The 23,904-nt window shown below is 37.5% G+C and overlaps 1 protein-coding gene and 1 long non-coding RNA gene across 17 annotated transcripts in view; one reads left to right on the top strand and one right to left on the bottom strand.

Annotated features, from left to right (window-relative positions):
• stab2 (stabilin 2) overlaps positions 1 to 23,904 on the bottom strand; it is a 25,956-nt gene extending 2,052 nt beyond the window's left edge. The window contains exons 1-62 of one of the 4 annotated variants that reach the window (XM_057324075.1): positions 23,799 to 23,904; positions 22,935 to 23,062; positions 22,334 to 22,440; positions 19,935 to 20,020; positions 19,786 to 19,852; positions 19,605 to 19,700; positions 19,403 to 19,525; positions 19,066 to 19,262; positions 18,833 to 18,963; positions 18,628 to 18,761; positions 18,416 to 18,498; positions 18,193 to 18,336; positions 17,839 to 17,982; positions 17,672 to 17,734; positions 17,383 to 17,499; positions 17,248 to 17,301; positions 17,085 to 17,165; positions 16,755 to 16,907; positions 16,556 to 16,615; positions 14,836 to 14,937; positions 14,565 to 14,651; positions 14,274 to 14,385; positions 13,982 to 14,159; positions 13,439 to 13,532; positions 13,204 to 13,362; positions 12,890 to 12,985; positions 12,721 to 12,816; positions 12,535 to 12,582; positions 11,865 to 12,001; positions 11,669 to 11,777; positions 11,475 to 11,552; positions 11,285 to 11,374; positions 10,936 to 11,043; positions 10,708 to 10,839; positions 10,485 to 10,613; positions 9,697 to 9,762; positions 8,868 to 8,963; positions 8,537 to 8,732; positions 8,337 to 8,432; positions 8,113 to 8,158; positions 7,888 to 7,967; positions 7,672 to 7,797; positions 7,414 to 7,490; positions 7,047 to 7,118; positions 6,721 to 6,840; positions 6,583 to 6,627; positions 6,433 to 6,513; positions 6,121 to 6,273; positions 5,910 to 6,050; positions 5,713 to 5,772; positions 5,430 to 5,606; positions 5,167 to 5,256; positions 4,228 to 4,374; positions 4,011 to 4,070; positions 3,769 to 3,892; positions 2,118 to 2,267; positions 1,921 to 2,025; positions 1,718 to 1,825; positions 1,195 to 1,388; positions 966 to 1,107; positions 299 to 432; positions 46 to 211 (exon numbers count right to left, since the gene is read on the bottom strand). In XM_057324075.1, the coding sequence (XP_057180058.1) occupies positions 46 to 211; positions 299 to 432; positions 966 to 1,107; positions 1,195 to 1,388; positions 1,718 to 1,825; positions 1,921 to 2,025; positions 2,118 to 2,267; positions 3,769 to 3,892; positions 4,011 to 4,070; positions 4,228 to 4,374; positions 5,167 to 5,256; positions 5,430 to 5,606; positions 5,713 to 5,772; positions 5,910 to 6,050; positions 6,121 to 6,273; positions 6,433 to 6,513; positions 6,583 to 6,627; positions 6,721 to 6,840; positions 7,047 to 7,118; positions 7,414 to 7,490; positions 7,672 to 7,797; positions 7,888 to 7,967; positions 8,113 to 8,158; positions 8,337 to 8,432; positions 8,537 to 8,732; positions 8,868 to 8,963; positions 9,697 to 9,762; positions 10,485 to 10,613; positions 10,708 to 10,839; positions 10,936 to 11,043; positions 11,285 to 11,374; positions 11,475 to 11,552; positions 11,669 to 11,777; positions 11,865 to 12,001; positions 12,535 to 12,582; positions 12,721 to 12,816; positions 12,890 to 12,985; positions 13,204 to 13,362; positions 13,439 to 13,532; positions 13,982 to 14,159; positions 14,274 to 14,385; positions 14,565 to 14,651; positions 14,836 to 14,937; positions 16,556 to 16,615; positions 16,755 to 16,907; positions 17,085 to 17,165; positions 17,248 to 17,301; positions 17,383 to 17,499; positions 17,672 to 17,734; positions 17,839 to 17,982; positions 18,193 to 18,336; positions 18,416 to 18,498; positions 18,628 to 18,761; positions 18,833 to 18,963; positions 19,066 to 19,262; positions 19,403 to 19,525; positions 19,605 to 19,700; positions 19,786 to 19,852; positions 19,935 to 20,020; positions 22,334 to 22,440; positions 22,935 to 23,062; positions 23,799 to 23,885 (6,862 nt within the window). In that variant the 5' untranslated portion in view covers positions 23,886 to 23,904. Of the gene's footprint in view, positions 1 to 45; positions 433 to 965; positions 1,108 to 1,194; positions 1,389 to 1,717; positions 1,826 to 1,920; positions 2,026 to 2,117; positions 2,268 to 3,768; positions 3,893 to 4,010; positions 4,071 to 4,227; positions 4,375 to 5,166; positions 5,257 to 5,429; positions 5,607 to 5,712; positions 5,773 to 5,909; positions 6,051 to 6,120; positions 6,274 to 6,432; positions 6,514 to 6,582; positions 6,628 to 6,720; positions 6,841 to 7,046; positions 7,119 to 7,413; positions 7,491 to 7,671; positions 7,798 to 7,887; positions 7,968 to 8,112; positions 8,159 to 8,336; positions 8,433 to 8,536; positions 8,733 to 8,867; positions 8,964 to 9,696; positions 9,763 to 10,484; positions 10,614 to 10,707; positions 10,840 to 10,935; positions 11,044 to 11,284; positions 11,375 to 11,474; positions 11,553 to 11,668; positions 11,778 to 11,864; positions 12,002 to 12,534; positions 12,583 to 12,720; positions 12,817 to 12,889; positions 12,986 to 13,203; positions 13,363 to 13,438; positions 13,533 to 13,981; positions 14,160 to 14,273; positions 14,386 to 14,564; positions 14,652 to 14,835; positions 14,938 to 16,555; positions 16,616 to 16,754; positions 16,908 to 17,084; positions 17,166 to 17,247; positions 17,302 to 17,382; positions 17,500 to 17,671; positions 17,735 to 17,838; positions 17,983 to 18,192; positions 18,337 to 18,415; positions 18,499 to 18,627; positions 18,762 to 18,832; positions 18,964 to 19,065; positions 19,263 to 19,402; positions 19,526 to 19,604; positions 19,701 to 19,785; positions 19,853 to 19,934; positions 20,021 to 22,333; positions 22,441 to 22,934; positions 23,063 to 23,798 lie in introns of all 4 variants that reach the window. The other 3 variants (XM_057324076.1, XM_057324073.1, XM_057324074.1) reach the window with 3 other exon arrangements.
• LOC130547787 (uncharacterized) overlaps positions 1,318 to 23,904 on the top strand; it is a 41,828-nt gene continuing 19,241 nt past the window's right edge. For 7 of the 13 annotated variants that reach the window (XR_008961932.1, XR_008961929.1, XR_008961928.1 and 4 more), the window contains exons 1-5: positions 1,318 to 1,431; positions 1,726 to 1,854; positions 2,083 to 2,278; positions 5,189 to 5,270; positions 16,779 to 16,909. This is a non-coding gene — a long non-coding RNA (uncharacterized LOC130547787). The other 6 variants (XR_008961938.1, XR_008961935.1, XR_008961934.1 and 3 more) reach the window with 6 other exon arrangements.

The raw sequence follows: 23,904 nt of genomic DNA, 5'->3' as shown, positions 1-23,904 counted from the left end.
CGAAAAGTAAAGATTGTTTTGTAGTTATCCAACAGTGACTCCTACCGTTCACTCGATAGCAGAAAACGTCCCACGTCTCGCTGAGGTTATTGCGTGTGCCGTAGTCCACAATGCCCACGTGTCCGAAGCCGCATTTCGGGTTAGAAAAGCTCATGGGATACCCCACCCTCGCTTTCTCAAGCCAACCCGCTGAACAAAAGTTATACCCCGCCTGCAACACAAACGCAAAAGAGAAGACACTCAATAGGCATACTAACAGGTACAGCAGAAGTCGTGTGTTTTGATGTAAAAGCGCCACCTGCTGGGCATAGGAAAGCTGCATGTAGGTTGCGATGGTGCCTCCTGCTTCCTTGCAGGCCTCCTGTGCCATGGTGTAGTTCAGCTTGTATACTCCCATTGGGGAACGATAGTGAAAAACTCCCAATGTTTTGTCTAAAAAACAAGATTTTTTTTCTAATACATTGTATTCAACATTAAAGGGGCAGTTCACTCAAAAAAGAAAATTCTGCCATTTACTCACCCTCGATTTGTTGGAAATCTGTATAACACATTCTGATGAACAGAGAGAGAGATATTTGAAAGAATGCTTGTAACAAAACAGTTCTTGGCCACCATTGACTACCATAGGAGGAAAAATGACAATGGTAGTCAGAAGTGCACCAGAACTTTTTTCTGTCCTACATTCTTCAAAATATCTAATTTTGTGCTCAACGGAACCAAAAAATTATTAAGTAATTTTTCCTACTATGGTAGTAAATGGTGCCCAAGAACTGTTTGGTTACAAGCATTCTTCCAAATATCTTTCTCTGTGTTCATCAGAACAGAGACATTAATACAGATTTGGAACAACTCGTGGTTATGAAGTAAATGAAGACAGAATTTTCATATTTGGGTGAACTGTTGCTTTAATACAATATTGGTGAAGGCATTATCTGTTAAATTTTAGTCGTATGAATAATACAAACCCTCGTAGTGCAGATCTGTACACTGAGCATCTGAATGACACTGTCCGTTATCCTGCAGACAGCGATTGACCGGCAACAGCTTCAGTTCGCACTCAATCCCATCGCCGATGTAGTTGTCTTTACACTCACATTTCCTCTTGCCCTGTCGAAAGAGCACATATCACGTGTTAACTTCATTTTTCTATGCATGCATTCATCTATCATTAAACTATAATTAAAGACAAATCACAGGTCCAGTCATCGTGCAGGTGGCATGCTCGTGACACCCCCCGTTGTCATCAGCGACGCAAGGGTCGACCGGTGTGCACACGAACCCATCGCCGGAGTAACTTCTGAGACACGCGCAGCTCACTTTCTCCTCCTTCTGAGTGCACTTAGCATCCTTCGAACAACCACCATTCCAGTACTTGCACATGTTGGCCGCTGCAGAAAAGAGAAGAGTGGTTATGAAGTGCAAACCAGAAAGGTACAGAAAGTATGTGCTTACGAATATTAATGTTACCTCAATTTCTGATTGGCAGACAGTAAACTGATACGAAAAAAATCTTGTTTTGGAGATGGTCCATATTTAATCATGTGTTAATTATGCCTTGTTTTCCAGAATAAATGAACTAAGATGAGATATTTTTTAAATATTTAATTCTAGTTTCAGATGTAATTTTGTTGCTTTAATGAAACAAGCCGATGTGGATAAAATAGGACAAGAAATTGTAAGTTCTCTATAGTTTATGGTGACATCCTCATGTTTGTACCTGTACAGGTGATACCATCTCCTTCATAGAAGGGTTTACAGACGCAGGTATTGTTCTCCATACAGACAGCTTTCTCATGGCAAGCGGGACTGCAAACAGGACCATCAGCTGAAACAACAGAATCAGAGTACTTACAGGTGAGTAATGTGTTCCCTTTTTTACTCTAGAATTGAATCCCAAAACCAACAGAGTAAAGTCTGTACCTAGTTTGTTTTCACATTGAAGACCCGTCCAGCCCTCGTCACAAAAACACGAACCGGTACCTTTCACGCCTTGGTCACATGAACCGTGTTCTGTGCAATTACAGGCTAAAGAAACAGGAAGAGGAAACAAAGCACATTGAAGAATGTTGTCTTATTCCACAGAGAGTACCTGGATGTTGTTGCTTTGAAAAGCTCACCTATGCAGTCTGGTCCAAAATGTGCGTCCACACACAGCTCGCATGCTACACCTGTAAATCCAGCATCACAGGTGCAGGTGCCATTTCCTAAATGATCCTCATCACACTTGCCATGGTTACTGCAGGGGGAGCCTGGACCTCCAGGACATGCTGGAGAACAGGTAATGAACACCTTATTTTCAGCTGTTTACTTTTTTACATACAGCCATGGGAAAATTAAGAGACCATTTCAAAATTTATTTCATTATTTTTTCGGAAGTATGTGTTTGGGTAAAATGATCATTTTTGTTTCATCCTGTGAACTACCAACGATATTTTTCACAAATTTCTAATAAAAATATTGTTTCTATTTACATCTAAACAATCTAAATGAGAAAAACAGGTAAAAACCCCAGAAAAGATGCTCTGTCTGTATTTTTTCAGACCTCAAATACTGCAAAAAAAACCAAGTTCATATTCACTTTTAAGCAATACAACAGTTAACGTTAAACATTATTTGTTTAGGTGATAATCTGGGCCTGTATGTATAAAACTTTTCAAAAATGCTCTTAAAAGTAGTCTTAAACTTCGACTTAAGTGTCAAAATATTCTTAGTAAGAAGTAGGACTTTTTTAAGAGTAGGAGACTTTTATAAAAAAGCTAAAAGCAACTTTCAGTAAAGTTTAAGACTGATTCTTAAGTTCTGACTTAAGTGTTGTAATTTAAGGACGACAATTTAAATAAACCTGCAAGGGTGAAGTCATAGCAGCATGGCACCATTTATTCATGACTGAATTAAGACATTACTTAATTCAGACATTACATTAATTTATATATACAGCTGCAATCCATAACTTATTTGGGTAAAATAAACCAAAATTATTGTTATGATTTTATAGTTATTAGGCAAGTACATAAAAATCAGTGTTGAAAACTGCCTGCCTACCTTCCCCTGATTTACAAAGGTGAGCTTATGATATTGATTGATATATTGAGCTGTACGATTTTGTTGGAACTTGGAAATTTAACTGCGGTTGACTTCAACCCATGTGAAGATAAACACAAAGTAACCTGCAAATTCATTTTTCAAACAGAGATGGCGACAGAGATGCAAAAGTAAAAATATTACAAATATGTATCCATTTTGGCTTGGTTTCATACACTTTTAATTGAGTTTTAACAGTTAATTTAAATAATTAAGCTGCTGAAAACATTTTTTATATTATTTCAACACATTGTTTCTTTGTTGTAAAGTCTATGGTATCTGCCTCTGTACTGCCATCTTGTTACTCTTAACTAGGTTAGGAGACCTCTTCAGCATCTTAAATAGTTTAGGAGCTGAGACCTAGTCATGAACCTTTATGAAAATTAAAATTACGTCATTCTTAGAATTTTGACACATTTAAAAGTAAAATTTGACTCTAAGCGGCTTTATACATACCGGCCCTGATATTTTTATCATGTGTTTTGTTGCTGTCAGTCTTTCACATTGCTGTTGTATGACTTTCACTCCTGAGGTTTGATTTTTGTTCAACAGACACTGGACTTGAATGGCCACAATACATCTAGAAATGCTGATTTGAATGAAAATTTGGAATGGTCTCTAAATTTTCCACGGCTGTGTATGTACATATATGCAAACAATGTAAAAATACAGCTCAACACTGCGTACCAAGACAGTCTCTGCCGAAGTACCCTGAACAGCATTTAGGCTTCCAAATGACCATAGTACATATGGATTGGCATCCATCAGTATTAGCCACGATGAGATGAGTCAGGTCACACTTTTGTTCGGTCTAGATTGTAAACACAAAATGTTACGAAATTCTGTCGTGCAAGGAAACCATAAAAGCAACTCAAGGCATCTAATGACGACAGACCATAGATAGAGCAAAGTTATACAGCACGTTTTACCTTCGGCCTGCTTCCAGGTGGACAGTCGGACGAAATACGACCACATCGTCTACATGGCAACTGTTAAAACGGAACATAAAAATAAACACATCTAGCGATTTACTAGAGATGACTACACTTACTGTAAAATCCAAACTGTAGAGTTGGATTGCTTTCATCACTTCATCAGAACAAGCATACATTGTACCAGAGTGAAATGACCAATTTTGGGACTCACTGTGATATCAACTGTGTTCCTACTGTCACAGCGTCCCCCAAGGCTCAGAGGATTCAGGAGACAGTTGATGCCATAAATGATGCCGCCATTGAATTTGATGTTTCTCTTTACAATCTGACAGCTTTTATCATTCACATAGAATTCACCCTAAGCAGAAATAATCAAGGCGTGACACAGATATTTATCAAATTAAATCTGATCTATCATTAATACAAGAAAAACCAGAAAAACACACCCGGTTTCTGCCAATCTCATATTAATCTTGAGTACCTATAGAGTAGTATTGCATACTTCGTATCTTCGAAGAGTATTTAGTTTGATCACATTTATAAAAGATAGATGCAGCTGTACGATTATTTCCGAGCAGGGGGGAGGGGTAGGCTGAACTAAAGCATGTGCGCACCCATTGCCAACAAAACAGAGACATCAGTTTCACTCACCGCATGCGGTTCATGTCCGGCATCTTTTAGCGCTGGAACGGCTCCATATATCAGTTTCCAACGATCTCCAAATCCAGCGTTATATCCACCGTTTATATAACATTCATCACCCAAATGCAGTGAACAAACAAACACCTGAACTTCGCAAACGTATGCTCTGTAACTCTCTCCTGCACACAAGTGAAAGTGATGTCTGCGCATGCTCCTTCTCCTGCTCTCCTTGCTGCCGCGTGATTTTCCGGGAGAATTGTCCAATAAGGGACTAAGAAAAATTGTTACGAAACCGTTTTATATGTTCGAAAAAAACTTTCCGAAACCTGTACGATCGCTGGGGGAGTGTATCGAGCACAGAAATACTACGTAATACGCCTAACTAGTTTTTTGACAAGTTGACCATGTTAAGCATGAGAAGACAGCACGTTTAACATCGTAAAGAAGTCAGAATGCATGACACATTGTTTGCAGCACCCCTTTAACCTTTAAATATCATTATACTTACAATTTGCTCTTCTCCCACACAGGCCACTGACAGATCTGAGCCCTGTTGAGTTCTTAAAGAGCTGCCGCGCATGAGTTCAGACGGCAGAATCTAGAAGACGCACAGTAAGTTGTATCAAACTGCATTAGGGGTCACTGAAAAAATATTGTGTGTATTGCATTGGTCTGAACTAAAAACAGCGATGTGCCTTTCTAACTATAAACTAATTATAAAGTCAAGGGTAATCAAATTATATGTGTACAACATAATGTATAGAGACAAACCTTGGTATCGTGCAAGATGTGGTATCTGAGATACTCGGCTAGTTTCTCACGGTTATGCATAGCGTACAGGAAGTCCTTCTGCTCCTGGGCCAGAGCGGCCATAGCGCCATCTGTGGGCAGGAACAAGGTGACGGGCTGGTGGATTGTGTCCGTCACTAACTTCAACACATCTGTGTCCTTTAAACAAAGAATTCAACATTGAGGTCATTAGAAGTTCATCTTAACGCCTGTTTTGAGACAAAATAATCAGAAGAAGGGAAGGTAAATAGATGTGATTGCTCACCTCTAGCAGTTTGTAGAATGTCTTGAAGCCATGAAGATTAACCACATCAGAGACGTTACGCTTTAAATAAAAAAGTTAAATAAATGAGAATTATGTCAGTGTTGTGATCTTAACATTTCAACTTCATTTTCACCGTAAATCAATGCAATGTGATTTAAGTGATTTGAAGAGATGGGTGTGATTCTGTAAGGACATACGGAGGTGTTGTCGTTCTTCCAGGCTTTCGGGTTCTGCAAACTGGGCGGGATTAGGACAGTGTCGATCTCGTGTAAAATCCCGTTACTGCTTTCCATATGACTGAACACAATTTTGGCCTTGCTATTGATGTATATAGTATCCTGGGAACAAAGAAACAGTGTTATCTTACCGTCGTATTTTCTTTTCTTTTCCATTGATAAAACACCATACCTCAGTGTATGTGATGCTAAGGACGTCACCCATAAGCGTCGTGAGGTTACGAGGTTGCATAAGGTCCTCCGGGAATAGGCTGCGGCAAGGCACTATGTGGTACCTCATGATTTTGCCATACAAGTCCGAATTTTTCCTGGCTAAATCCTTTACCTAAACAAACGCGTGACTCATCAGTAACGGTAATGAAACACTATTGGTTCTCAATATCGTCTACATTTGTTAAGAGACATATAGCAACGCTTCATGTTGGATTCAAAGGAAAGTAGCAGCAAAAATATTAATGAAAAGATCAAGACCAAAAAGACATACCTCTGAATTTGTAAAAGCATTTGCGGTGGGTACAAAGACAGTGAAGGGACCACGACTTCTGAGAGCAGAAATACCAGTCATCTGTAAACAAATTCACAGTCAGATGGTTTTCTCACCGATAATAAACACGCTTATAATGAAGATACATACCATCAATCCCAATAGAAAATCCCTCAATCTTCTGCTTGTAAGCTCCTGAAAAAAGGAATAAGTATATTATATACTGTACTATAGTTGGAGATCACTATCTGACGTTTGCGTGCCGAGGTGTTTTGCTGTACATCTTACTTTCTGCAGGGATCCTGTACAAGTCTCTCCATCTCCGACAAAGCCAGACTCACAGGTACAGTTTCTCTTTGAGGGTCCTGTCGTGGTACAGCGGGCATACCTGTGGCATCCGCCATTTAACTGATAGAGCACAAGAGATGAGATGCAAGTACGCCACAGAGTAGTTAGTTATTCATTTTAATATGTGTGCTTGAGTGCAATGTACCTTTGGTACAAATGTGGTCTAAAATATATTGTGTAATTCAACGGTCTGTTTTGATAGGACATCATGCATAAACAAAGCTTCATAACAAAGCATGATAAAATGGAAAATATCACCAACGTACCATACGACACAAATTGATGGCTTCACATTTGTTTTCGACCATAGTAAATCCCGTTTTGCAAAAACATGATGTCTAAAAAAAGAATGTCAGTGCCAAGTGTATTATTCAACAATCAGCAATTTCAAAACTCTCATGTATGATTTATAATTATTATGTTGGCTACATGTGCCACCAAAACCCATTCGTGTTTAATGTAAAATTTATGGAATGTACTGTATATGATATTTTTATAAAAATGAATTTAATAAAATGAATTTAAATGAAGTATTTACACATTCTGGTCATATGCTTAAACTGTCAATTTAAATGAAATGTGTTTATTGCTGACAAAAGTTTTACTTGGTGTGTGTTTATATTTAGCTTGTACCTTATTAGGACCTGTATGTATGCAGTCAGCATCCGGGTGGCATCCCCCATTATTACCATCCAGACAGGGGTTGATGGCTTCAGAAACACAGGCTCTCATTAATATATTACAAAATCAATCATTCATCAGTCATCATTTGTCAATCAATCAATCAATAGTTCCCTTGAATTGAAACTTGAATTTAAACAAAAAATTCTGCCCCAAGCACATCAAATAATTTTTTTATCATTTATCATTGTGAACATTAAACGGACTTACAAATGCATACTATCCCATCTCCTCCGTAGCCTGGGGGACACACGCATATTCTCTGTCCCGGGACGGTTCTCTTACACAGCGCGCGGGCAGCGCAGCCTCCGTTATTCACTGCACAAGCGTCCACCGCTTGGAATGACATTAAAGCATGTTTGATGCTAAAACACTGCTGATAACGATCGAATACAATCTCTATTTAGTTTTGTGAAGGATTCTTACCTGTACAATGAGTGCCATTACCCTGAAATCCTGCTGCACATTTACAGTAATACGTACTGTCCGCTTCATTCAGTAGACAACTGCAAACATTCAAATATATACGTTAGGTGGGTTAGGTGCAACTCAACGGTACTTCTATGAATGGCGTGATATTAAGGTACGATGAAAAAACATGGTAGCACTGTGGCACTTTGATCATAGAGGGTATTTTTGAAATCAACTTACTTGGCACTGCTGTGACATTTTCCTCCACACATGTCTGATGTAATAGCTAAAAATAGTCATTGGTAAACATGTTGATGTGAGATCAGGCAATATTTTATGCTTAACAAATGTGTAATGTTTTCCATACTAAATGCCACATTTGGGTTGATATTGCTATGCTATAGAATCCCATTCATCCATTTTATGTATGCACACTCCACGTGTGCAACTGATAAATATCATACCAACGCTGCAGGTTATTTCTCTCCAGCCCAAATCACACTCGCAGCTGCCGTCTCCATCCATACCGTCTTTACAACGTCCATGAACACACTTACACTCTAGAGGGAAAGTTTGGACCCAAATAATAAACCTTTAGCCAACCAACCCTATACGTCCAGTCTCTCAATGTAGTATGTGAATATAGCGTTTAAATGTCTGGCACCTTGGTCGCAGTGAATTCCATATCGTCCTCTTTGGCAATTCTCACAGGCAGTGCCATTAAAATTCTGGTTGCACTGGCAAACCCCTGTGCCGTTTGTTCCATCAGCACATACACCTTTACCTAAACAGGGTTGAGCCTCTGGCCCCGGACACCGCTCACAGTTTATTCCATAATAACCTGCACAACACAGTCTTTTCTGCAAAGAGAATTACTTCAAACACTTTGAAAAAAACATATTTTTACTGAAGTGTGGTGTTTGGTATACTGAACAAGTTAGGAACCGAGCAATGTCTGTGGTAAATTACTAAGTGAAATGTAATAATTCACACACAACAGTGACTTTCACACATTTGACTTCACATCCGATGGTCAGCATTGTCTCTCCGTGATACACTCGAGTGTACATGCATCTTCTCCTTGGTTTCATCTGAAACGAATGTTACGATTATTTTTAAGTTATTCGTTTAAATTGAATGCAATATCTCTGGTAATGAATTAATAAATTGAATATTTCTGTCATTTCAGTAATACAGCATTTGGGTTCTTAAAGGGACAGTTCACCCCAAAATGAAAATTCTGTCTATATTTACTCGCAAGTTGTTTCAAATCTGTATAAATGTCTTTTTTCTGATGAAAACAGAGAAAGATATTTGAACGAATGCTTTTTACCAAACAGTTCTTGGCCACCATTGACTACCATAGTAGATTTTTTTGCAAATTTCTTTGTTCTGTTGAACACAAAAGAAGATATTTTGAAGAATGTAGGGAAGCAAATAGTTCTGGGGTTCCATTGTCATTTTTCCTACTATGGTAGTCAATGGTGGCCAAAAACTGTTTGGTTATAAGCATTCGTCCAAATATCTCTCTCTGTGTTCATCAGAACAAAGAAATGTATACAGATTTGAAACAACTTGAGAGTGAGTAAATGAAGACAGAATTCTCATTTTTGGGTGAACTGTCCCTTTAAGCTATACATACTGTACACACGTCAGAATAACATGATAGCATGACTAAATATAATGAATACAAAATAGTATTCACCCGTGTGAACTAAATATATTTAGTCATATGAAGATGCAGATGCAACTTGGTCTGATATTGTATGTAATGCAGTGACATTTGTACATTCATGAGTAAAAATGTAAAGCTTTTGCACTCACCACTCTTTTCGTTCCTGAAGGACAAAATTCCTCAGCAGGTCTGAAACAATCCGTGCAGAGTCCCTGCTGACAAGAAACTCATGTTTAGAATTGAAAACTGATATTTAACAGATACTTTGGGTATCTCTTATGTCTTTTGAAACCTTTCTTTTTGTCAGATACAATTATTATTTTTTTGAGTGGACTCAGTATGAATTGGTTAATCTATATATATATATATATATATATATATATATAGTAGCCTATATAGCATATACTGTATATCCTGATATTTTGTCTTTGTGCCAAAAAGTGGTTCGGTTTGGAAGGAGATGAAGGTGAGTGAATTATGACAGAATAGTTCATTTTTGGTGAACATAGACACAGCAAACAGTAAAACCAAAAATTATTCAGACACCTTCAATATTTCTTACATTATCACAGTCTATTTGCTATAGTTTAGAAAATGGTGGCTTATGACAAGAACTCAGAGATGAAGTATGTCAGTAATGGATTAGGTTGAATCGTTGTCAGCTGTGAGCTGTTAAATTTAATTACACAAGATAATACCAATTGAGGGAAACCATTACCAAGCAATGCTTAATTTTGTTTCATCTGTGGTGTAAAAAGCTGGCATTAGCAATTAAAGTAAAAAAACATGTCAAAGTGTCTGAATAATTTGGTCCCAAATATGTCAGTTTACTTCATTTACTATAGTGTCCTGCACCCACTAGTAAAAAATATCAAAAATTCAATCTGGTGTCTGAATAATTTTTGGTTTGACTGTATTTAAGGTTGACGCATTATACCGGGAGAAGTGTAGTGGATTCTCTGTCACAGCGGTTGTTTGGGATGGACAGAACAGCAGACACTGTGTGGATCACCCCTTTATTTGTCTCGATATTTGTTGTGTTCATCTCAGCATCATTTACAAACAGCTATTGGAAAAGAGAGAGATGGTTAACATTTATGGTTGAATACCAAACGATTGTATCATCTTAGCATTATCGCATTTATTAGTTATGGACTTGCCTTGGTATCTTGGCGGAAAAATCCCAGCTGATAAGAGAAGCCCAACAGAGTATCTTTATAAAGTCCATCCATCAACTGTTCTTCTTTAATGGTTTCATTCACAATAATGTGATACTGGGTCACATTCAAATCCTAAAAACAAACACACACAAAATCAACGATGCACTATTCAAAATCATACTGTGTTACACATAGACGTGTGTGCAAGTGTTTTTATTTGTGAAGTACCAGTATTTCCTTGCCCGTTCTTCTGAGGTATTCTTGGATGGCGCTGTCTGTTGGGGCAAATATGGTAAATCCAGTAGACTCCTCTAAATCATCGGTCAAGTTATGTTTCTGAAACAAAATCACAATTCAACAAAGGGTTGTGATTGTTTGTTTATGTTCACCCTTAGTTGTTGTTAATGGGGGTAAAAAGGAATGTATAGATTCACTTGAATTGTTATTTTCTGGATTTATTCAATTATTTATTCAATATTCAATTTAATTCCAATTAATAAAAATAAATCCTTAGGTAGGATAAAATGTCTATAAAATGCAACACAAGGTACAGAGGTACATTAGTGTAGACACGTACAGTGAGAGCGTCGCGGAAAATCGAGAGATCAGACTTCTGCTCCAACACCTCCAGTAAACCTTTGCTCGACTGTCGCTCAGAGATCAGCACCTGGAACAGACCAGCAGTGGTGTATTTCACTTAGTTCTTTAACATAAGATGTTGTTAATTTTTTTCAAGATAGGAATACGATAAGGTTCTGGGGTCGTACAGTGTCAATAAGATGGATAACTCCATTCTTCGCTGCCATATCTCCATATATTACTTTTCCTCCTGCGACAATAGTGCTCTGAATTAAGGGTAAAAGAATGAAATAAAATAAAAAAATCCATTATATTATTCAAAACAAGAGATTAAGAGAATGTAAACACACAGGAAATGTTTTCTTGTCATTGGAGGACTCACATCATTGGTTGAAGAAACTGGCAGTGTCCTTTTTGAAAGAGAAGCTAGTTGTGGCGAAGGGGTGGTACGAAGATCGGTCAGTCTAAATATTCCAGGAATAATGTGATTCCTGTGAAAACAACAAACAGATGCATTATGAAACAAAAAAGGTAAAGTCTTTTGGAAGCTTCTGCGACAAAGTTCATCGTGTTCTTACTTGACAAGACTTGGAAGGTTACTGCGGGAGAGCCAGAAGTCTTTGTCGTCTTTACTCATTTTTTCTGTTGCTTGAGCCGATGGTATAAAAAGAGTACAATTCTCTGTCTCTGATAGCAGCTGAGAAACATCCGCTAGCTATTAAATAATTCAGAATAGATGATTACATTCAAAGTAATAAAAAAAGCTATAACAATATTTAGTCACGAATCTGTCTTTGTATGTTTATTTTAGGCTTGTTTTGAAAGTATAACTTTGGACGTATGATGTGTCCTCAAATTCAAAACATATAATAATTATTTATATTATTATTTATCATATAAAATAGCATAAGAGAGATTTCTTAATTGTTAGTTATTTTCTAAATTTTTGCAATCACACCATTGGGAAAATGTGCATATTAGTCTGTTAACTACCCATAAACAATATATGAAGACTTTATTTGCAAAAACAGATAACTCGGTTTTTAAAGATCTTCAAAAATCGTGTTTTAGTATGTTAGTTAGATGTATTTTTTTAGTTATTAATAAAAAAAAAACATCTGTAATTTGATTGATAAAAAACAAGATTTGTGAAATATTTTAAAAACTGTTTTTGCAAATGAACTCTTCATATTTTAAACTTAACTTTAATAAAATGTCAATCGATAACTACTTCAAAGCCAAACTTACAGTGACCCATTTGTTAAATTCTAGAAGTTCAGGGTTTGTTGCCACTTCCTACAAAGACATAATTTAAAAACATAAGAATATTTACAACATTAAGTTAATGCACAAATATTCTTTAATACAACAAAAGTTTGCATACTTTAACGATGTAAAATCTCATCAGAAAACCTCAGAAGAAATGTCATATACCTGTGCAAGCGTTCCATAACAGATGATTCCATCACCAGCATAATCGTCCTCACACACACACTGCCATCCTTCCTGTCCCATAAACTGACAGGTGGCCTTCAAAAATGAAAAATAAAAACCTGCCAGGATGCTTTGGATGAGTGCATATGTGTTTTTGTTTGACACTCACCAGGTAATGACATCCACCCTTCTGTTCTACACACCGATTCATCGGTTCGCATGCCTTCCCGTCGCCGTGGTAACCGTTTTTACAGGCACAGTCGCTCTGATAAAAAATAAATACATCAATGGAAAATGAATGTATCAGTGGTTACTGTAAATCATCAGGGGAATAGATGGATAAAGGGATGAAATGAATGAATGCATTAATGGATTCGAGTGAATAAATGAATGAACATGAATAAATTAATGAAAGAATGGATTAATGAATAAATAAATAAAAACAGATGAATAAATGGTCATAGGGTATAAAGTCTCTCTCACCTGTCCTGGGCCCACATAGATGCAGGTGGCATTAGGGTGACACCCCCCTCTAGACGGATCCAGACAGTTATTGATGGGCTGACACTCGTCTCCATCCTCTCTCCACCCACTTAGACACTGGCACCTATGTGTTCCCAGACCCGTCTTTATACATTTGGCCTATGGATCAAGAGTTAACACGCTGTATAACATAGAAGCTTACAAAACAACCCAAGCACACGTGCATCTGACTCACGTTGATGCTGCAGCCTCCACGATTAGGCAAAGCACATGGATCTCTCTCAATGCACATGTATCCATCCCCTTTGAAACCCGGCTTACACACACACCTAATAGAAATCAATACAAAAACGCCTTATGTGACTGATGGTTCGGGTCCTTGATGATGACTGATCAATAATTTAGCAAAATCATATTTTAATAACCAATTCAAGTGACTTCAAATTTTTATTATGTTTCTTTTAAATAAAAGGATGTGCGACATTGCATTGCATCAATGTGACACTGTCCAAATACTGACCCAAATTTTGGGGATTTTTGCCATTTTGTTCACAAGACGGTGGAGAGCAGACATGAAAATAGGGATAAGAGAGGGGTATGGAATCAGGACGTGATCCAGGTTGGACTCGAACCCAGGTCCCTATGAGCCAACTGCTCATATAGGTCTGGAGCACGTGCACTGACCACTGTGCCACAGCTCAAACATAATAGAAATTTAGATATTTTATTGCAAGTTTATTTCTGCCTCAATTTAAAGATGGAGGGAGGCGGGACTTACATTAAGGCTCCATTATTGGACACGCAGTCCGCGTGGGCGTGGCATGGCTGGTTGGGCCCGCACGACTGCGTTTGATGCTCACAGAATTCTCCGGTATAACCGTCTTTACAGGAGCCCTCCTTACATTTACCGCTGGCCTCTGGACGATTATCACATACACCGTGTATGCATCCACAGGCTGGTGTTGGGGGGAAACATAATGTTGTTAGTTACCTGGTTAAAAAACATTTGAAATTATTGCAAAATTGTGTTATAACAAGGGTATGAGGTATGATAAGTGGAGAAATTATACTTTTGTCACAGGACGAGCCGTATTTGTTAGCGTTGGCACAGTACTGGCAGCGAGAGCCTTTAAAATTGGGCTCGCACTGGCACGTGCCGTTTCCATCGATTCCGTCAGAACACTACAAAAAAGATGTGGTGATGGCTTTATAACATAAGAGAAAACATGGTAAACTTGATGGTGAGCTGCCTTAGTGCTTAGCAAGAATAAAAATACACAGAACAGAGAGCGGAAGTGGAACATTATTCAGTATGAATGCAATTAAATATATTTATAACTGACAGTTCATTAAACATTTACCTTGCCATGAGAGGAACAGGGGGCGGTAAAACCACCTGGGCATTGATAACAGTCTGGCCCGAAGAAACCTTTGCAGCAGAGAGGGGTCTAAATTCACACAGATAAGCTTTCACATTAAGACTTCATGTAGAAGCTTTGACTGGGTCAGACTGACCAGCAAAACTGCAGTTGCACATGCAAGAAAATACTTGGCTAAAATATAATAGGCTTACCAAATATAAAATATATCAGTTGGCATCGCAATAAAAGCTGTGGTGAAACAGATACTTACAGTCTTTGTCTCGTTGCAATAGTGAGCACAGCCAGAGGTGAGTAAGGGTATACGGCTCTCAAGATTATTTAACCTATACACACAGTTTTTCACAACCATATTCTGAGAATAAGAATGCAACAAAAATAAGGCACAAATCAGTGTTGGTTTGAACAGTTTTGCACCAGTTTAACTAAGATTAATTTACATAACTCAACAGAGACCTCGATAACATTAGGTGTTTATGATATTTATGTAACCAGAATACTCAGAGCAAGCTATATGTGAACATTGTATGTGCATCCATATAATCTTGTTTTATCATTTTCAATGCAAAACAAGACAACAAAAATTGTGATAAGCTTTACCAAACAAAACTATATGGGAATTACTGATTTCCATTTACTGAAACCAAGTGCTTATATTTTTTCGATACTATATAACAAGGGCTGTACAATGATTTGCAACTAATTGTATGCAAAATAAAAAAGTTTTTGTTTGCCTAATATATGTGTGTGTGTGCTGTGTATAATAATTCTGTATATAGAAATACACACACATGCTTGTATAATTTTAAGAAAAAATATATAATATAAAATATATATAAATATAAAAGTGTATATACTAGGGCTGTCAAACGATTAATCGCGATTAATCGCATCCAGAATAAAAGTTTGTGCTTACATAATATATATCTGTGTACTGTGCATAATAATTTTGTAGTTATTAACACATACACATACATGTATATATTTAAGGAAAATCTAAAAATTAATAAACATTTATATATCATTTCAATTATTAGTAAATATAAATAAATACATGTAAATATTTCCTAAATATGTATTCATGTGTATGTGTTTGTATTTATAAATACAACATTAATATGCACAGTACATAGACATATATTATGTAAACACAAACTTTTATTCTGGATGCGATTAATCGCGATTAATTGTTTGACAGCCCTAGTATATACACATGTAAAATATTTCATATACATGCACGTGTGTGTATTTATATATACAGAATTATTATACACATTATTGTATTATATACAGTATTATATTATTATTACACACACACACACACACACACACACACACACACACACACACGCACGCTTTGGTTGACTATCCCCGTGGGGACAGTCCATAGGCGTAATGTTTTTATACTGTACAAACTGTATATTCTATCCCCTATCCCTAAACCTAAAGATCATAGAACACTTTTTGCATTTTTAGATTTGTAAAAAATATTGTTCTGTACAATTTATTAGCTTTTTTGCCCGTGGGGACCAAAATTGAGGTCCTCACGGGCAAAAAAGCTAATAAATTGTACAGAACAATATTTTTTACAAATCTAAAAATGCAACACGAGTCCCCATGTGTTGGTGTGTATTCAGGTTTAGGTCCCCACCGGGATATACAAACATGAACACACACACACACACACATATATATTATTATATATTTTAATTTGAATACAATTAAGTTACGACTACTCGTTGTACGCCCTATGTATAATATTATATATCAATACTATGTAATATAGCCTATATACTATATATAATATAATATACTATATTAACACAATATTTTTACATATATGTTAAATGATTTAATATATTTGCTGTTTAATATATAGGAAAATACATTTCTTTCAGCAAAGGAAAATAAAATAAATATAAAAAATTTAAAATTTGTTTTATGAAAATCTGATCTGTTCAATGAAATCTCACCGTTCGTTCACCAGTTGGACAAATAGATTTGGAGGGATTTGTACAGCTAACACATGGACCCTGTGACAAAGAGAAAGTTAAAATAAGCACTTATTGTGTTTAAAAAACCGCTGTGGTTCATATCTTCATTTAAACAGCCATTCCTGTTACAAAGAACACAATAAAAATGTATTTAAATAGATCGTAATATGTGACTGACCCTATAAACATTGTTTTCTGTAAGGTCACAGCGATGTGGAAGAATGGGCTCTATGGATGCCGGAATCAGGACGCCCTCTACTGAATGGAGATGACCGTTCGCTGCCTCAACATCCAGTTCCAGCATCACCTCGCCGTTGACCAGCATTTGCCCCTGTATGTATTCAAAAAACAGCCATAAATAAAATTAAAACGCTGCAATGTGATTGGATAGACCACAATAGAATATTACATAATGTAGTCCTGACACTAATCAGCGCATACAAAAATGTCACGTGTATATTTGGCTTATGATCCAAATCGCTCAATATAATGACTGACGTGTACTCACAGCAGCGGTTACGTTAAAGGTCAGGGCCTGGTTGGCCAGGCTCATGACATGAGAGTTTGAGGCGATGTAACTGGCACTCAACTGCGTACAAATATACAGATATGAGAAATTATAATCAGTCAACGATCAAGAAAAAGAATTGAGCATGTGTACACACACAAACCTGGGAAGAGGAAATTATGTGATTGCGCATCAGCTCCAGTAGCTTATTCTTACCCTGAAATGGGAGAAATCAGAAACAAAGTTAATATGATACATACATACTATAATTAGGGAATTTGTAATATCTACAGTGTACCTCTTCAGACGTGAGGTAGTCTAGATAGCCAGCCTTCAGGAAGGTAAACGCTGAATTTGTTGGTGCAAACAGTGTATATGGTCCTGGACTTTCTAAAACAGCTGCCATGTTGGTTTTCTGAGCAAAACAAAAATCGTTTCGGATTGAGAATTGGAATAATTTGATTCCAGATTAATTCAATTCAAGTACAAGTTGTATTTGAAATAAAAGGACGGCACATAGCGTGACCCTAAAGACACCCCAAGGGTGCAAATAATGGCTCTCTTCAAGGAACATTGAGTTTTCGTACCTCAAGCAGAGACTTAAACTGAGAAAACTTTCCATTTTTCGAAAGAATCTGCAACAGGTTTTCCTGAAAATAAATTGTATTTGCATACAATGTCATGCATGTTTATACAATAACACAAAGTTCAATCTTAAAAACCGTGATTTAAGAAACTCTTTAACTTTTCAAACCTCATTCTCGCTGATCACGGTGGAAGGGACGGCATCCATCAGCTTATCAACCAAATGAATAATGCCATTCGAGGCGAAGATGTCGGTCTCCACAAGCGCTGCTTTCTTGCGGCTGCCATGCAGACGGATTTTGATCTGCGTGAGCTTCGAAGCAAAAATTGTGCAAACAGAATGAAATGAATTAGTCATCACATAGAGATTCGAGTCATTACATAAGCAGATTCTAAACTTTCCGGGAACTGAGCAGGAAAGAATTTGGGGAAGAAACAGGATATGACAATTCTGCTGCACGTGAGATTTCTTGAAAACAACCAATGAAAAATCTACACACACAGTTTGAATTTAATCACATACATCAGTCAGGGATTCACCCGCCAGGCCAGTCAAGGTGTAGTATAAGATTCCTTTCTTCAGAGAGTCAAAATTCACCTCTCCGGCCACCATGTGCAGCTTGGCGAGATAGCGAGCTTTCATTTCATTGGCAAGCAGGGTTTTCACCTGAAATTAAAACATGTTAATATCCAGCTTTGTGTTTGTGTGTGTGCGTGTGTGTGTGTGTGTGTGTCGTCTAACTCACAGATGTGCCTTTAAAAGCTTTGTTCACCGGCACGAACACGGTAAATGGTCCGAGGGAGGTCAGAGGCCATGACATGGCTTTATCTGAAACAACACAGTAATGTCTGAATGTGTGAACATTTTATGCACAGATTTACTATATGAAATATAAACAAGAATTTATAGAAAAACAGAAAAAGATTTAAAAAGCTCAAATAATATTAAAGGACTCACCGAACAGTGAAATGGCACTAGAAAGCTGCCCGGTCCACTCCCCGCCTGGCTTTGAATTCAGTTCTTGCAGCTGCTGAATTATGTTGCCGAGGCATATCTTCCCTTTGCCAAGGTAACCGTCACGGCACTTACACCTGGAAACAGGTTGAAATTTTGCTATGCGAGTAGTTTGTTACTGTGATAAACAAAGTGAAAGGAGACCTACTCGACTGTTCCTGGTACTGCTGTGGCACACGTGGCGTATTTATGGCACGAGTCTGGTCTGCACACATCTTTAATACTGCAGCCCATCCTTTCAATGAACTTCTCAAATCCCTCCAAACACTCACAGTGAGCCTTTAAAAATAGACCGAAACGATCACAATAGGGATGGAAGTGAACAAATCGCATTCAAACTGTTTAAGTGTGTGTTGCTGAATATCATTTTAACACGCTTACCTTTCCAGGGCCGTCGTACACGCAGCGTGTAGAGCTAGAAGGACAGTCACCTAAATTAGTTTGGCAGGGGTCAATAGGCATGCACACGTGTCCGTCGCCGCTGTATCCTTCTGCACACGTGCAGACGTGCTGGTTTGGTCCTGTATGCGCACACACTGCATTCGCATGGCACACGCTTCTTGAGCAGGGATTAATTGCTGCATGAAGAACGAGACAAAAACGCAGAATAGATGTTGTGGAGTTCTCATCTCGCAGGCGTATTCAAAGTTGGTCCTATCGAATGAATGTCCCATCCCGACTTCCTGTTTCAACAAGACATATTTAATGAAGTACTCACACGTGCACCTGACTCCATCACCTTGATAACCAGGTTTGCACTTGCACACGAGCTGGACTTTGGAAATTTCCTCAATGCAGCGAGCGTCCGGCCCACACCGTAAAGCAGCACAGGCTGGGAGCTCTGGATAAAGAAAACACATTTATCTGCTATTCCAATCTAAAGGCCTGTATGCATAAAGTAAAATCCTCTCATTTCTTACCTTGACTGCAGTCTATACCAGTATACCCAGACAGACATGTGCATTGTCCCGTGCCTTTAACTCCGCTGTCACAAAAGCCATGCTTGCACTGGCACACTGATTATAACAACACGGATAAAACAGTCAGAGCATGTTTCTAATACAGACAAGATTCATTTCAAGTATTTTGGTGACCCCTTACCGTTGCTGCATGTTTGTCCGTATAAATTCTCTCTACAGTCCTCACAAGCTGTTCCCACGAAGCCTGTCTACAAAGACACTCGGAGAGATTCATTGGGTGCTCGGCTACAGTGTGATAAAGAGAGATCATGAAAACGAGAGGGAACTTACCTTACATGTGCACGTACCATTGCCCCCCATACCATCAGAGCAGACGCCATTATTACTGCAGGGACTCGCCGCGGATTCCGGACACGCTATAGAAAGAAAAGGAGTGTGAAATTAAATAGAAATGTTTGGAAAGAGAGGACACAGTTAACCAACTATTTAAAGTAACAAATAAAACTATACAAATATAAATAGGGCTGTCGAACGATTAATTACGATCAATCACACCCTCAATAAAAGTTTGTGTTTACATAATATACGTCGGTGTACTGTGCATATTCATTTTGTATTTATAAACACATACACATGGATGTATATATTTAAAGGGGTTGTTCACCCAAAAATTCTGTCATCATTTACTCACCTTCGAGTTGTTCCAAATCTGTGTAAATGTCTTTGTTCGGATGAACACAGAGAAAGATATTTGGAAGAATGCTTATAACCAGACAGATTTTGCCCCCCATTGACTTCCATAGTAGGAAAAAAACAATGGTAGTCAAAAGTGCACCAGAACTGTTTGCTGTCCTACATTCTTCAAAATGTCTTCTTTTATAAAAAAATATGCTTAAGTACTTTTTCCTACTATGAGAGTCATTGGGGGGGCAATATCTGTTTGGTTATAAGCATTCTTCCAAATATCTTTCGCTGTGTTCATTAGAACAAAGAAATTTATACAGATTTGGAACAACTCGAAGGTGACTAAATGATGACAGATTTTCATTTTTGGGTGAAGTATGCCTTTAAGAAAAATCTAAAATCTTAAAAAACGTTTACATATAATTTCAATTATTGGTAAATATAAATAAATAATAAACATTTCAAATCAATGAATCAGACTGCCAACTTTGACACTTTATGATTTCAATTTTATTCAACTTTTTCTACAATGTGTTATTTAGAACTATATTACCGTAAACTAAAATAATTGAGTTCAGGATGTTTTGGACATTTTTATTAGTATTTTGAAGAAATTTGGTTGGTATTTGGAGAAATTTGGATTAGGAAAAATACATTTAGAGAAGTTTAAATTCAGAAATAGACTAACATTGATCTGGGGTCACTGAGTTTGACTGATTCTCATTTAAAATCAGAGGTTTGGTGTGACTGATCCGAGGACAGTGTGTTTGAGTTGACAGTCGCTTTGGGAGAGGATATGAGTTAGCAGAGTTTCTCTGTTCTTCAAACATGGCCCATCTTCTGTTTTACTGACCCTCACTCTTCCTTCCCTTCCCGTCATTTTCACTTAGCACTTAGTCTGGACAAAATCCCTGACATGATCAAAGCATTTTTAGCACAATACATAAAAAAACACACACTTGCGGCATATATTGTATAAACAATTACTAATAGGCAGACTTTCATGGAATCTGTAAGGTTTCTCCTCAGTGCTGTGATGGTAAATCACAATGCTTCCATAGACTTTCATAATGCTGACCCATCTCATTGACTCAAAGGTCAAATCATTTAACTTTTCAGAAACAATGCAGGAAGTTCTGCTGATAACAGACCAAAGAGACCAAGACAACAGACGGTAACGTAAGTGCTTGACTCAGCTTTCTCGTCATGAGGTCTGTTTGTGTGCTGACAGACCGAGGAAGTTCTGGAAATGAGACCTCCACAGCCTGTTGGTCAGCACATTCCAGTGGTGTAGAGGTACAGGACTGCCATATCCCTCGTGTTGAAAAGGAAGTCTGCAAATCCCTTGTTCTACAAACTTCCTTCCACAATCACACATTTCTATAATGTGTTAAAAATGGAAGAGCTCGTCGACAGAGACACAGTGATTCTCAAAAATCGACAACTGCACTTTCATTGTGGAAGGCCACATTCGTACATACAGGATTTGTATCCCTAGTTACAAAATTCCGAGAGGAATGCCAACGGAATTTCTATCACAATTTGATCCCTATTGGGATCAAATAAAAATCCTTTAGGAATTCACAAAAGATCCTGCCGGATTAATTGAAATGTCCATTTTCTGTTTATTTTCTCTGGATTTTCTGTTTATCCAGTAAGATCGGAATAATAATGCTAATAATGCCATTTTTCCATGTTAAACACATCCACTAGTTCCCGAGAGGAACCATTCTTCCCCTTGTTTGCGTTCCAGACTTTGTTAGTGGTCGCGTCAGAGTAGTTCCTGTCCAACTCCTCCGATCAAAATATTCCCTCTGTGAATCTTGCCTCAAACAATAAAGGAAACACCGAATGCCATATAAAATGTGTGAAAATCAGATAAGGACATTGAAAAAAATATGAACTATTTTCATTTGGTTCAATGGGTTATTGATGTCATAATGCTTGTGTGAAAGTGAATTACAATTTTTCATATAAAATTCTACATTACCACAACAAAGTCCATTAGTTTACCATTTAAAAAAAAACAATGTCACCAAACTTACCAATGCAGTCATTGCCCCAGTAACCAGGACAGCATTGGGGCTCCATTGCATCCTTAGAGCACTCAAATGAACAGCCCGCAAAACTCAATGCATCTGTGACAGAATATCTAAATGCACACGCAAAGTTAACCTTTGTCAATGGTTGGCAATTTATTATTGCATTTAAGAGGATTCACATTTTAATGTCACACGCAAAAGCATGCATGTTTTATCACGATCTTAACATTGACATCCACTGATTTTATAGCTTAGCTAATGTTTTTTAATGTACTTTTAAATCTAATCCTCACATAAAAAATTTACAAATGGTATATACTATATATGAAGAGTTTGGTTCCAAAATGAGATAACTCAAATCATTTTCAAAAATCTAACTTTTTATTATGCTATCATGTTTTTATCGTGTTTAATTATGTTAGTTTGCTGTATTTTTGTAGTTATTATGGCTTAAATAAAAACAAACCAACTGCAGTTTGATTGATATTAATTGGCATGCACAATAAAAAACATGATTTTTGAAAAATCTCATTTTGGAACCAAACTCTTCATATATAACATGGCATATAACATTATGGGATAATATACACACGCGCACACTCACCTGCAGTCCTTGTTGCTCTTGCCCGGTGGCTTCTTGCTGTATCCGTTGGGACACTTCATGAAAGATGTCATGGAACAAGAATGACACGCCGATTTGGTCACCACCTGGATGTTTTTATCACAGCGGTTCTGATGGACACCGAAACAAACAAGAAACAGTACATTACTATGAGTTTAAACTAACACAGTGCTGAAACTTACATGAAGACAAATGTTCTCTTTCATATCGTCAGTTCTTACAAAACCAGTGAAGTTGGAAAGCACGCTGAATCTCAACACCTGTTCCTGATTTTCCAAGGAGATTTACCTGATTCGTACAGCAAGACTATGACATTCTCAAGATGACTTTACCCAGCATTCCACAGTGCATGTCAAACAAATCAAACCTGGGAAGTTTGAATGGAAGAATTGTTTTCAATGCTTTGTGTATCTTGAAGGGCTACGTCGACCACATAGATATGTTTTAGACTCGAACCACAAAAAAGCAAACATCTTCTAATTGAATATAGTAAACAGCTAATTTACTGGGCAATGAAGTTTTAGCTACAGTACAGGAAGGTAGTTACACCGTTTTTTCCACGGAAACGGATACAAACACTATCATCTAAAAAAATTGCATGTTTATGTTTTTCTTTGCCAGCCTGTTGCCTGGCATATACAAACATCTGTAAACAGAAACTGAAGTAGAGATAACCTAGATGCAATATGCGTCAGAATAAACTGGCCAACGTCTTGTGCCGAAAAGGAAATCTATAAACAACTGCCTGCCCTCCATTTATAGTCCAAACATCTGATTCATGACATTTGCATTCCCTAGTATGAACATTGCACATTCGTAACATGGGTGCACGTGTATGATTCTCACCTGTGATGTTGCACCAGCCACACGGAGTATCTCGATTCCCATCAACAGCAGCAAACTTCCATAAACCGAGTTTAATCTGAACTCCATGGTAGTCACACTGTTTGTC

This window comes from Triplophysa rosa, linkage group LG24 (assembly GCF_024868665.1).
Source record: "Triplophysa rosa linkage group LG24, Trosa_1v2, whole genome shotgun sequence".
NCBI classification, from domain to species: Eukaryota; Metazoa; Chordata; class Actinopteri; order Cypriniformes; family Nemacheilidae; genus Triplophysa; species Triplophysa rosa.
This window is presented reverse-complemented; position numbering and strand designations above follow the sequence as displayed.